We start from the raw sequence: 13,911 nt of genomic DNA on the forward strand, positions 1-13,911 counted from the left end.
TGTCCCGTCCCGCGGGGCGCTCGGGGCCGATTCTGCAAACTCGGAGCGGAGGAGAGTGTAGGTTGCGGGGCTGTAACCTGTAACCAGCCCGTAACCGCGCTGCGGAGCGGCTTCCCCTCCCTGCAGCCCCCCTTCGCTCCGCTTTACGTCTCGTTGTCGGTAACAAATTAGATCTTCTGCACAGGCACCGAGGAGCTGTTCTGGCGAATGCCTTTTTGGGGATGACATTATTTTGGCAGTGAAGTTAGTCACTGTGATTAAAGGGGTCGCGTGAGCTGTGGAGAGAAATGAAGGCTGCTCTCCCCTGATGTCTCTGATTAGCTCAGGCCGATAGCCGTCTTCCCTGGAAACAGCTGTCGTTGTACTCGGGGGCGACGATTGGACGAATCTGACTTTATTGCTGCGGTAGTTTACCTAAAGAAATAAGCACCGATGCTATGAAAAGGATGTTATTTTCCGGTTCTGTGATATCTCACATTATCTCCCTCTCCCGCTTAATCTACTAGGAATGGAACTTCCCGAGTATGCCACTATATATGGATGAGAGAGAGTATCTCTGTCCTGAAGGCATGATGGGGTAGAGAGAGGGGGCTGTGTGCTGTCGTGTTAATGCAAAATATCTGAAATTTTTATTGCATACATTTCCTTTTAAATGATGAAAAAATTCATACTGACCCTGAAAAGCATTGATGGCATACTTGGCTTAGAATTAATGAGTTCTCCACGGATGCTCACGTACTATCTTTGTAAACATATGGCAGAGCTTTAAACGGTAATGTGATTATGGGCTAGTGGAAGGTGAAACTATGCATTTAGATATTAGTGTTTCAGTGACTTTCTGTATAGCTTCAGGGGTAAAAGCATCTTATTCAAATCCAGTTAGAGAAAGAATTGGCTTAAATTAGAAAAAAAAATGCAAGTCTATGTAGGGTGTTTTCAAGAGGAATGATGAATATTCTGCAAATTTAAGGTGGAGCTGCATACTTGAGGTCAACATCACTGTGTCTTTATGTAGTTAGGATATATATCTGAGTTGTTCATTACTGCCAAAGGTAGGTTTTTGCACATTTGCACTCCTATTAATTGCCGGTTGATTTGAGAAGTGAGAAAGTGGTCTACTTTTTCTTTTAAGCTAGAAAATAACCGTTGTATCTAGGTCCTGGGCATGGATTGTGAAAATGCACATTCGGATGGGCCCCGCTAATAGCAGGGGCTGATGTGTAACAGAGCCCAGACTTAATTTAGAATCTGTGAAAACCCAGCGGTCCAGTCGTCTATCTGGGACTTCTGACTAATTTTGGAAGCACAGAACTGTGGTATTTTTATAGATACGCTTGTGTGTGTATTGTATATCTATCTACATACACTATATATATGTACGTGTATAAAGATGAAGTCTTTATGAAAGCGTGCAAGGAATATTTGAGTATTGCATTTGTTTCCAGTATTTTTATAAATGTGTCATCATGTATGTATGCATGTGTTATATATAGCTTGTATGTGACTGTGGGTAGATATATACATATAGACAAAATACTTATGGAAGCACAGAAAGATGAGCAAGCATTATACCACTGTGTTTCAATTATAATTTCATTATATGGCTGTGTTTTGGTCTAGTATTAAATGGGGAGATTGGTGGCCCTGCATGTGGCAGGGGGGTTGGAAATTCATGATCCTTGAGGTCCCTTCCAACCCTGGCCATTCTGTGGTTCTGTGATTCAAATCTCTCTGGGTTCTGATTGCTGCAGACACTGCTGTGCCTTTGTGACACAGATTCTACTCCTCAGTCTTTATTTTACCTTGAGTGCTATTACAGAAATACCTCCGACTGGCTCGCTGAATTTTGTAGGTTATTATTTTGTGGTTGCCTAACATAACTCTTTGTGGTGAGGATCAGATGTGACATCAGAATGCTGGATTTTAACCTATAACAATGGTTATATATGGTACGGGAGCATTCTATAAACTTCAGGCCTGCTGACCTCAGCTGACACTGACTGAAACTATTGGTTTCACCCACTACTTCCTCAAATGAAATGTGTTTAAAAATAAACATTTCAGTTTTCTTAAACCATTTTCTTTCTCTGTATTCATTTACTTAATCTGTTTTCAACCCTGTTGTTTCTTTGCAACTTCTCCAGTAGCTAAATACAAAATGAATGATTTCTCTTTGGTGTTGCAGACTTTCAGAAGGCAGTTTACTTAGGTGGTTAAGTTGCCCGTGGCTGCCTGCACACGTGTGCGTTGTGTGTACACTAATTGTGAAGAGACACTGTGGTGGAAGAGAAATTTTTGGTTAAGCCAAGAAGTTTTTTTTCCAGTTCGGATGGAGAAGTCCAGTACTTGTCATATTTCTTGCAGCAGCTGTATAATCCTGCCTCTAGCAAAACTATTGATTCCTGCTCTTTAGTGTAGCTGAGTTGTTTGGCAGAATGTAGGAGCATGGGGGAACATGGAGGGAGAAGCAGGGAGATGCTGTCTTACACAGGCTTCATGTAACGGGCAGACGTTTTGGCTGCAGTCTTTGCAATCACAGCAACCTTTGTTGCTAAGCAGACTATTGTGTATTGTACCAGGGAAAGGTTTTGTTTGTTTTCAAAAATCCGTGGCTTCATCCTAGGCTTTTTCTTGTCTGTTTCCATCTTTGACTTTATCTTTTTGGATGCTTGTGATGGAAAATGTGAACCCTTTTCCAACCTCTTGTCCTTCTCATTTTCCTTTCCAAGTCATTGCTTTCTCTTTTGAAGCCTTAAGTTTTTGCTTTGATGACTGGAACCTTTTCTTGTTCGCTCCTTCTTGTTTCATTACAGTGTTCTTGCAGCCACTTGACATACTGCAGTAGAGATTTATCTTGCTTGCCTGCTGCTCTGCTTGTGTAAATCCCCACCCGTCTGTGAGTCTCTCTCCCAGACTTTTGTCTCCTGCCTACCTCCATCTCTGTTCTTTCTTATTTGGCACATATCCCTGCATTCTGCACTCTTCCTGTTTCCCTTGTAATAAAGCCGTCTTAATCTTTTTCTCCTCCTGTCTAGGGCTGTAACAACAGCCCATTTACAGTGCCTGATTCAGTGCCCTCTTTCTTCAAGGCCTTTCCAAGATTTTCCTGCAGCCGGGGCTGTTTTCTTTTGCCACCAGTGATGAGTATCTACTCATATACTTTTGCATCATTTAGTCTTAACCTTAAAATTGAATAATAATAGAGTTACTTGATAATGCAACAGAGATTCCGACACGCTGTTACCCAAAGATCTGCTCCATGTTTTTATTGTATACAGCTGCTTTAAAGCACATAAGAAAGAAAATATTTGCCCAATGTTCTGTTCTCATGTAATAAGCTGCCATAGAAATGCTGTCATGTTTGAGCGGAAGTAAGTATATATAGTCCTGGCCTGGACTTTGCTGTATCTGGGTTTCTTTGTGTGTTTCTTTTTCTTCTTCATAAAACTTTTATGGAGGGAGAATATGCAGCTAACTTTCCTAGGGCGACTGCAGTACGTCTGGGCACATCTCTTGTACACGTCAGTCTACCTGAAGGTTTGGTTTAACTCATGCTGACTGTCCTTCTTGATCTCAGTGTGCATGAAACATGGGAGTGTCCCAGAAGTATTTGGGCTCATTGCACATGCCCAACATAGCCCAGTTAGGAGGTAAAGAATTTATCAATCAGTGTCACTCTTCAAGCATAGTTCTGTCTCTGAATATATTTGCAATATAAAGCCAAGGTTAACTTTTGAAAAATAAGCTTATATTGTGTCTGTGTGACAGCAGCAAAATATCCATATGGTTTGTTTTTCTATAGCTCTTGTTGAGCACAAGCTCTTTAGGACAAGGGCTTAGTCTTCCTTGGTGTACAAAACCCAAACTCATAATCAAGCCATTATGATAATCCTTCGTTATTGTTATTGTGCTAATTAGCAGCTATTTTTAGTTCTGAACAGAGGAATGCTGTTGAATTCATTTATCAAGGAAAAAGGGCCTTTTGTTCACATTTGTTCAGGCTCTAGTCAACAGAATAGGCAACGAAGTGTGCTACACCTGACACTGTATACCTCTAGCATGTTAGATACAGTGGGGCTGAAACTGGCATATCTACAAGTACTGCAAAGACCAGTGCTGTCATGGTGTTTGATCCTGTAGTGACTGTAGTTCTTGCAGAAGGCTTTGAGACAGACCGTTGCATTGGCTGAATGGCACCTCAGGGGAGTTGTCAGTTTACCTTCTTTGTTAGAAGGATGGAGTCAGTTTTATGTTACCACTATGCTGTAACAACTTTGTAATCTAGACATGGCACTGTAGACTACTTCTGTCCTTAAGTCCACTTCTGGGGAGAAAAAAAAGGAAAAAGAAAAAATAAATATTTCTGGATGTTTTTGCTGGTGTCTCTCTCTATTTTAAAATTAGGTGAATGTTTCTGGCAAACCATCTACTTCCATAAACTGAGCTAACTAAAGCAAAATCATATATCTTCAAAACCATTTATGAAACACACTAGAGAGAAAAAAAAAGCATTGTGACATCTCTGTTTTGCACTTGATGTTGCCAGATGATTCAGGATTAGTTCTTTGAATTCAAGCCTACCTCGTATTTCAGTATATTCTATTTGGAAGTGTATATGCATCAATAGGTTTTTGAAGACGAGTGCTATAAAAATACGTAAATCTTGGAAGGCATAGACTGATTGGAGTGCGGGCAATAAAATATGGTAGTAAGTACACTGTGTAAATGCTGCAGGTTGCTGGTTCTGGAATTTACAGGCCCATGTGCGTCAGCAGAAGGGAGACGCATCATAAACCTCTTGGGCTTCTGGTTCTGGATGACAGGCTGGTAGAGCTTCTGTGTACCGTGGGCAGTTCGATAGGGGACTAGGAAGGCTTTAGCCCTGTGTAGCTTTCCCAAGCCCATTAGCTGTGGTTCAGAGAACTTACAGCGTCAACGGTAAAGCCTGTGCAGCTGTAACAGTGCAAGCCTGAACTTGCCAGCAATCTTGGACAGCCGGTAGGTAGAAGTAGATTTGCAGAGCAAAGGTCTGGAGAGATTCCAACCCTCTGCTCATTCAGATAGGAAACAGAAGATAAGGTGGTGATTCCTCAGCTGCAGCACCCTGAGATATGGTGGTCCACTTTTTTGTGTTGAGTTTGTTGCTGTGATGTGATGCATCTGAAACCTCTGAAACTCCTGTGGGGGTTTTGAAAGAAGAATGAGCTCTGATCTCCCCCGCAAGTTTTGGAATAGAGCCTGCGCTAATTTAGTGTTTTTTCATCTACAAAGAAAACCGGCGCTACTGTCTGCATCTATATTTGCATTCCCAAGCAGCAGCTGACTGAAACTGGCCAAACCGGTCACTTTGAGGTGAAGCTGGGTAATGCTGGTGATTTCATTCTGCTGCTTGGAAGAAAAAAAAAAGGAAAAAAAAAAAGGAAGAAAAAAAAAAAGCCTGAGCAGAAAGAGAAACTGAGGCTGCCTGAAGGCGAGGAAGCAGAGGTACTCAGTTTACACTTGAGAAATGTGTTTGCAAACATACTTTTTGGAGAAGAATGACTTCTGCAGCAGTTAAGAGTGCACACATTTTTTTTTCTTCATTTTTTTCAAAATCCTCATACAAAGCAAATAATTGAAGTTTGCAGAATCTTGCAGTACATCTATTGAAACATGCAGTTTTAGGAAGGGCAGAAGATAGGTTACTGTGAGAACAGGTGACTCAAGTGAAAAAAGAATTAATTCAGTATGTGAAGTGTGTCAATGAGCACTTGAGCTAAGAAATCCTTCAAAGCAGTTTTCTCCCTGCTGCTGTTTCTTCCTGTACGTTAGTATTGTCTACTCACAGTTTGTCTGCTTTGCTGCAGAAGAAATGTTTGATTTTCCTGGCTTAGGTACTTGTAGTCCGTAGCATTACTCTGCTGCTTCATTGTGCATTTCTGAATTAGCACAGTTCTGCAATCCTACACGTGCCGAGCCTCTATACACATCTTACCAACTAGATATGGTTCTTCTGAGGTACACTGTGTAGCAGTTCTTGGGGCTGAATTCTCTTCAGTCACTGCTGCACATATAGTGTCAGGACAACCTTCAGAGACTGCTGCAGGAGTGCTCTTCAAACTTGACCTGAAGGAATTCCCTGTAGGCATGACAGGCTCGTTAAGTCCCCCTGATGATTTAATTCTTGGTGCTTTGGGACATCAAACCAGGAAAGCGATTAATACCAACATCCACATATATTTTCACTGTGCTTGAATGTTGTAAGTGCCTTTGCTTTGAATTGTCATTGTGTGGTAACACTTTCTATGAGATCAATCAAATTTGAGAGCGTGAGCAGAAATTGCGCTGCAAATAAACTGTGCGATCTGACTGCAGTGATGAAATAAAACGGGCCAGTTATTCAACATGAGTCAAAATGGAAACAGAAGAACAGTGAGGTCAGCAGAAACAGTCCTGAGAGCTCTTGTTGTTACACTGCGTGAGCTTCAAAGCTGTTAATTTCAAAATATTATTCGAAGGTGAAGCTGGTGTCTAGCTGGCTATTCCTTAGGAGCGAGTTACTGGGTTTACAAAAGCACATTTTTGCCATGTCAGAGTGATACCGTAACAGAAGCAAAAAGCGTGCTAGAGTCTGCACTGTATGTCCTGGCTTTTTCATTAGGAAGTGTGTCTGCAGTTGCAGCATGGATTTCATTGCCTCATCACAGCGTGCAACTGTCATTTTCTGATTTAATTTCAGCAACCTTAAGTGAACATGGAATGTGTTTTCCTTAGCTACATAGAAAAAATAAGGTTCAGATTAAATGTGCTCTCAACCCCGGCTGGATCATCTGTCTGAGAGTATTTGTGAACTTTCAGTTAGTAATTTGGCATAAATATTAAGGCTGGTGAATCAGCTGGAGAGACAGCAGGAAAATTCTTCCCACGTTTGTGTAAGGCCAGGCAGAAAAGACAGACAGATTATCCTCTACTTGAGAGAAAATGAAGAATTTTAAGGACAGCTATTTTAGTGGCAAATATATGCTTGTAAATTTCTTAAAAGTAACAGGTTTCATGCAATAGCTGTTTTCACACCCCAGTACTTCCAGTGTTCCTTTGCTTGAAAATGCTGAATGCTTTTTCTCTCTTGTGAAAACTGTCAAGAACAGCTGTCAACTAATACTCATTCCATCCCTTTAAAATAAAGTTGTGTGCATGATCTTCAAGGCAAAGATTTTTGTTCCATTCAAGTCTGTATCTGGTCCCAGATCTCATCTTGGTTAAAAGTCATTACAAGTCTGGCTTGGCAAAGTGCTGGAGGATATACTTACACTTCACTGATTTGAATGCTTTGCCAAATAGTGACTGTCTCAATTGCTAGCAGTGAATGGCACCTCTTGAACTTCAGAAATGTCCAGGTTTTTTTCCTCCTCGTGCATGTCACAGCACATTCCTTGTTGCTTAAAATTTTTCCCGGCCCTTCTGATATTCAGCAAATTTGGAACAAGCTAAAATCTTGATTTCTGAGAACAGGTGACAAGGAGAGCTAAGTAAACTCTAGAAGATATTATATATCCATCTCCAGTATAAATAAAAGTGATACTGTGAAGATCTGATTTAACATCCCCTGAGCATATTGCTTGATGTAACAGGACTGTTGCTTTGAAGATTCCTTGGAGAAATTGCTAGCTTATCAGAGTAACCATGGACTCTCTTGTTGCAATTGTTTCAGAGAGTCAGGAAAGAGACATTTGAGAAACAAGGATTTGAAAAATGTAATGGCATCTAGCAGCATCGTAGTATAAAAGCTGTATTTTTAAATTGTGTAGACAACTGACTTCTAATAACACACTTAGTTTTTAGGTAGTTTAGAGAGGATGGTGGGTCGCATAATTAATATGAAGCAAGATTCATGCCTTTATTGTTAACTGGATGTGTATTTATTTTCAATTTTAGGTTGGAGGCAGTAAGCACACGATGAATGAGCACCTCCATGTTGGTAGCCATGGACAAATCCAGGTTCAACAACTGTTTGAAGATAATAGCAACAAGAGGACGGTTCTGACAACACAGCCGAATGGACTTACAACGCTAGGCAAATCTGGATTGCCAATGGTTCAGGACAGACAGTCAGAGAGTGCTCACAGACGACAAGGGAGCTCCAGCTCTTTAAAATCTACAGATGGAACAGGGAAGGTGAAAGCCTCCGTTATGACACCAGAGCAGGCAATGAAGCAATACATGCAAAAACTAACAACTTTTGAACATAATGAGATTTTTGGCTACACTGAAATATACTTTCTGGGTCCAAATGCAAAGAAGCGGCAAGGTGTGATTGGTGGTCCAAACAATTGCGGGTATGATGATGACCAGGGGTCGTACATACAAGTACCCCACGATCATATTGCATACAGATATGAAGTCCTAAAAGTTATAGGGAAGGGAAGCTTTGGGCAGGTGGTGAAAGCCTACGATCACAAGATGCATCAACACGTGGCACTAAAAATGGTGAGAAATGAAAAGCGTTTCCACCGCCAAGCTGCGGAAGAAATTAGGATTCTGGAGCATCTCCGGAAACAAGATAAGGATAACAACATGAATGTTATTCACATGTTGGAAAACTTCACATTCCGCAGCCATATCTGCATGACATTTGAATTACTGAGCATGAACCTGTATGAATTAATAAAGAAGAACAAGTTTCAGGGCTTCAGCCTGCCTTTGGTCCGCAAGTTTGCCCACTCCATTTTACAGTGCTTGGATGCTTTGCACAAGAACAGAATTATTCACTGTGACCTTAAACCTGAGAACATTCTGTTGAAGCAACAGGGCCGAAGTGGAATCAAAGTGATCGATTTTGGCTCAAGTTGTTATGAGCATCAGCGTGTCTACACTTACATTCAGTCACGTTTTTATCGTGCTCCTGAAGTCATCCTTGGTGCTCGTTACGGGATGCCCATTGATATGTGGAGCTTGGGCTGTATTCTAGCAGAGCTTCTCACTGGCTATCCACTTCTACCTGGAGAAGATGAAGGAGACCAGCTGGCTTGTATGATTGAGCTGTTGGGAATGCCTTCCCCAAAACTTTTAGATTCATCCAAGCGAGCCAAAAACTTTGTGAGCTCTAAGGGTTATCCCCGCTACTGCACCATCACAACCTTGTCTGATGGTTCTATAATACTGAACGGCGGACGCTCTCGGAGGGGAAAATTACGTGGCCCACCAGAGAGCAGAGAATGGGGTAACGCATTAAAGGGGTGTGATGATCCCCTGTTCCTTGACTTTTTAAAACAGTGTTTAGAATGGGATCCTGCTATCCGAATGACACCCAGCCAGGCTTTGCGACATCCCTGGCTAAGGCGACGGTTGCCGAAGCCTCCGACTGGGGAGAAGGCCTCAGCAAAGAGAATTACAGAGAGCACTGGTGCTATAACGTCGATTTCCAAGTTACCTCCGACTTCAAGCTCAGCTTCAAAACTGAGGACTAATTTGGCACAGATGACAGATGCCAATGGGAATATTCAGCAAAGAACAGTGTTGCCAAAACTCGTTAGCTGAGTTTAAAAAACCCAATGCTGTTAATACGAGAGATACAATGTGGCTGAGCCTTATTTGTATGAAAAAAAAGTAGCTCAGATATACGTTTTTATTTGCTCAATAACTTTATTCATTTGTATCTTTCAGCACTCATTTTAAATGTAAGAAATGTTGATTTTGTTTTTATAAAAACATGGGGACAATGCTTTAAGTTTTTATACTTATTTTTTAAAATGTTTGTCTTCTACAGTACAAATAGCCTTACTGTAACTAGTGTGACACAGTAATAAACATCAGTGGCTGGCCACTGGTTACAACGTGACTGTCATGCATTGCAGCGTGGTGTCAAAGGTATTACCTTTCTCTTCCATGGTTCATAGTAAGTTTCAACTGGGGTAAATTTCTAAGACTCTAACTTTACGGGTATGGGTCTTGATCCTGCAAACAATAACACTTAGGCCTGACTGGACTCCAGGGAGAATGCAGTTAAGCACCTGTAAACTACTTATCTGAAGTGGAGCTGTAGCATGAAATACTGTCATTTTCTGTATGGTAGCCCAGAAAAAAAGTAGTGCTGTCACTTAGTAATGGTGCAGTCACCTCCTGCAGAATGTTTTCTCTAATTCACAATAATGGTTTTGATTAAAATGAGCATTTAAATATAATGGAGAAAAAAAAAATTCAACTCAGAAAAGCAAAAAAAGAACTTCTGGGGCTACAGTGACTTTTATCTTACATACCATGTGGTAGAGTTTGAAGAACAGGCAGTCTCAGAATGGCGATGGAAGTGTGTCCATTCCTCTAAATCTGAAAGTTGCTTCTTAAACCTGAAGTCATGCAAAGCAAAGCATTCTGGACTTCCTTTCAGGTATATAACACTGAGCATTCACACTGGGTTTCTCTCAATTTTTTTCCTCTTCTGTTTTCTCTCTTAATACACAGCTTGGCTTCCTAAATCACACAGAAGTGCTTATTTTTTCAGTTTTATACTGTAACTTCCAGACTGTTAATGCTACATGAATTTCACAGGTTGTTTATATTTCCTCTGACTGTCTATCTGAGCAATTGTGACCTCTTTGGTACATTTACACTTCGGTTCAAATCTGTATGTAGGGACAAACACTCTGTTATTGTATGGTTTTCTATAGAGAAATACTTGTCATTAGCACAGCTGTAGATGCAAAGATCCTTTTTGGAAAGATTTTTAATTGACGGACATCATCTTAGATATTTACTAATACAGGCAAAGTATCAAAGGAATGTTAAATGATTGGAATTTGGATTGATCTTTATATTTGTAGCTGCAAATGACTTAGAAGGAACAGTTAGAAATATGTGTAGATTTGTTCATGTGTGTGTGTGTGCGCGCTAACGTTTGGCTTTTCATTTTTTACTTTGAACTGTATTCATGGAAGAAAGATGGTCTTTACTGAGGAATAGTGTCTAGGCCTACCTGAGAAATATTCACGCATTGTAGCATGTTTTCAACAGGAATAGTTGGAAATCTAAGACCAATATTTCATCACATGCAATGGCTGTGGTCTACACTGGATGTCTAAAACAACATATGAAAAGGGAGTTTGAAAGAAAGTAGAATATAATCTGGAAGGGTTTGTGGATGTTACAACAAGAGAGACTAGAATGGGTTGCATAAAACCTCAATAACTTTACTATAAACAAACATTATATGCACAGATCTTAAGTTGCATGTACAAATGATTAAAAACACTTAAAGCATGGTCCCCTGAGAGGCCAAGAAAGTTTCCGGTTTAAGTTCCACACGTTCATTAAGTTTTACCACTTACAGCCTGATTTTGTTTGTTTGTTTGTTTTAGTTTGTTTCTAATTTAATGTAAGACTGGGGGAAGGATGTAAACATGAAATGACAGAATTCTCAGGAAACATATCACTCAACTTCTTGCCAAAAACTCAACACCTAGAGAAGCTCCAAAAAATAGTTTCTGAGTATTTGTTGATTGATAACTGTAAAAAGTAGAGCATCAATCAACCATTTTTAGTACTTTCTTTTTAATAAAAGAGTGTTTCCTGCCTCTAGTCAAATTAAATTATTTAGTGTTCAATGTTCACAACTTTATACAATGTGTGTAAGTGCAATATTAAACATGTATGATATCATGTTAAAAATGAAATATAATAATACAACAAAGAAAAGTGGCTTTTGGAATATGAATATCCAATAAGTTATGGTCAGTGAATCCTAAGTCTGGAAAAGAGATATATTAATTTTCATAACTGACTCCCATGACTGGGAACACAATACTGTGTATTTTTCTACAGTAGCTGGGATTCTTTACTTCCTCCACCAACTACTTGGCTTTACCAGTCCTTTCTACCTTAGCTCTTTCTGCAAAAGTTAAGAAGTAGGGTTACTAACGTTAGGGATGGAAAAAGAATCACCTCCCCCTTAATATATTTTAAAGAAAATCTTGATACATGTTCCTGCCTTTCATGACAATTGAAGGTGAAAGCATTCATAATGTTTGTGGGTCATTAACAGGCTAAAACCACTAAATTTTCTTTTCTACGTAACCAGTTCTTAATGCCAATAACGCATTTATGACCAACCTTCTTCATAAATGCTACCGGAAACTTTAAGGCCAAAATATAGTGTGCAGAGCTATTTTTTTAACCCAGATATAATGGAATTTCCTCTATAATAAAGAAGGAGCTACGTCAAGGTTTTTAAGTTATGTAGCTGCTTTTTATTGTAGCTTATTTATACCTGTAAAAAAGGAGGGAGGGGGGGAAGGAATGTTGCCTCTTGCTTTGGTGTGATTTTATGATAAGGGCTCTGAAAATTAGGCTGATAGAAGTTGGCTTGGAAACAGTGCTTAGTCTCACATGTTACCATTGTCTGGAGATGTCTGAGCTATTTTCAGATTTAGTAATAGCACAGTGTTGTCTTGTCTTTGGTTGCAGTCTCACTTGGCTCAGTTTCTTGCACCACTGAAGTGTTCATTACTGATGAAGTGTATTGGAACAACAGAGTGATGCAAGATGTGTAGATCAACAGTAGGAGATGGATTGTGCCCTTGGTGTTAACAATGTGCCTTTTGTTCCAAATGCCATCTTGTAGGGCATGCATCTTGGCCTCTTTAACCCTTTGAACACTGGATAGTAGGGTTGAAATCTATTTTAAATGCTATACCTGTCTTAAAACATCCTGTAGATTACTGAGGCCTTAATAGAAACAATAAGGCAATCACACTGCTAGGGTGGAAAGGACACTCTGGTCTTGTAGTACGTCTCATTAAGGGGTTAAAGATGGCCCTTCCACATTGGTTATACTTTAACATCAAATTGATTTTTTTATTTTTTAAATACATTTCTGTTATGGTGACATTAGACAGAAATCAACTGTATTTGTAAAAATTTACCTCAAACTCTTTAGTTTTATAGTGTGATTTAATCCCAGGGCATTTGGTATGAACCAAAGTGCATTCCTTTTATATGTGCCTGGCTCTTATAAAGGCGGCCAGGGATTTTTACAATTTGGGTGCAAGGCACTTAAGCCACTTTTAACTTGGTGGGTGGTTTGGAGTTATAAATGACTTCATGGGAATGTTGGAAACACTTTAGACATACGTAGCATTGGGCAATATTAGAATCTTTAAGAAAGAGTGTGCATTATTAAATGCTCTCCATTTTGTAGTACTTTTTTCCATCGATAATATTTGTGGTAAGTACAAAAAGAACTCTTTTTTTTTTTTCTTTTTTCCAGCCATTAAAGATTATAATATTGCCCATTTTTATGCTATGGTAGCATTGAAATAAAACAAACAAACAAAAAAAATTGTGAATTATTGTTTCTAGGGGCTTGTACATCTGTGCTACAAATTGTAATTACTCGGTTGAACTGCTACAATTACGTCTAAGCAGTAGCTTGGGTTTTTATTGGGCAACGACTTAGACACGTGACTGTAATATGCTGCAACTGTGTGTACTGAAAACGTGAAAAACGATTGAATGTGGACTGTGTATATATGTATGTATAATTTTCTGTGAGATGCTGCTGTTGCCACTTAACATTAAAGATGTTGTAGTGGGTTTTAATCCTAGTGGCCAGTTTTATGATACTGTATGTATTGTACAGCTGATGACAGGAGTTAAGACTGTTCTAGTGAATATTTGTTACATTTTATTGTTGTGGCCAGAGATCATTTCAGAATAAAATTTTATGTCCTACTTTACTTCTCTCCACTGTAGTTTGGATTATTATTATTATCTCTTTTTCTGGTCTTAAAGATAATGGTTGGGAGTGCTGGCATTTCATTAACATAGGAAGGCCTTATCCCAGCCCACTGAAGCCAGTGCCGGCAGTCCCTCCAAATGCTTCCTGATACCTGGGTGTTATTATTTACCTGTTGTTGGAGGATGGCGTTTGTGCCGTCTTAG

The 13,911-nt window shown here is 39.7% G+C and overlaps 1 protein-coding gene across 2 annotated transcripts; it reads left to right on the plus strand.

The window, feature by feature from the left end:
- Nucleotides 1-3,772: 3,772 nt before the first annotated feature.
- On the plus strand, nt 3,773-13,706 carry DYRK2 (dual specificity tyrosine phosphorylation regulated kinase 2). 2 transcript variants are annotated; one of them, XM_010707912.3, is made up of 2 exons: nt 3,773-4,998; nt 7,915-13,706. In XM_010707912.3, the coding sequence occupies exon 2, from the start codon at nt 7,936-7,938 to the stop codon at nt 9,514-9,516; it is 1,581 nt and encodes a 526-aa protein (XP_010706214.1). In that variant the 5' UTR covers nt 3,773-4,998; nt 7,915-7,935; the 3' UTR covers nt 9,517-13,706. The 2 variants fall into 2 exon arrangements, with proteins under 2 accessions (XP_010706214.1, XP_019468673.1); XM_019613128.2 differs by lacking the exon at nt 3,773-4,998 and adding an exon at nt 5,466-5,484.
- The last annotated feature ends 205 nt before the right edge of the window (nt 13,707-13,911 follow it).

This window comes from Meleagris gallopavo, chromosome 1, assembly GCF_000146605.3.
Source record: "Meleagris gallopavo isolate NT-WF06-2002-E0010 breed Aviagen turkey brand Nicholas breeding stock chromosome 1, Turkey_5.1, whole genome shotgun sequence".
Classification (NCBI taxonomy): Eukaryota; Metazoa; Chordata; class Aves; order Galliformes; family Phasianidae; genus Meleagris; species Meleagris gallopavo.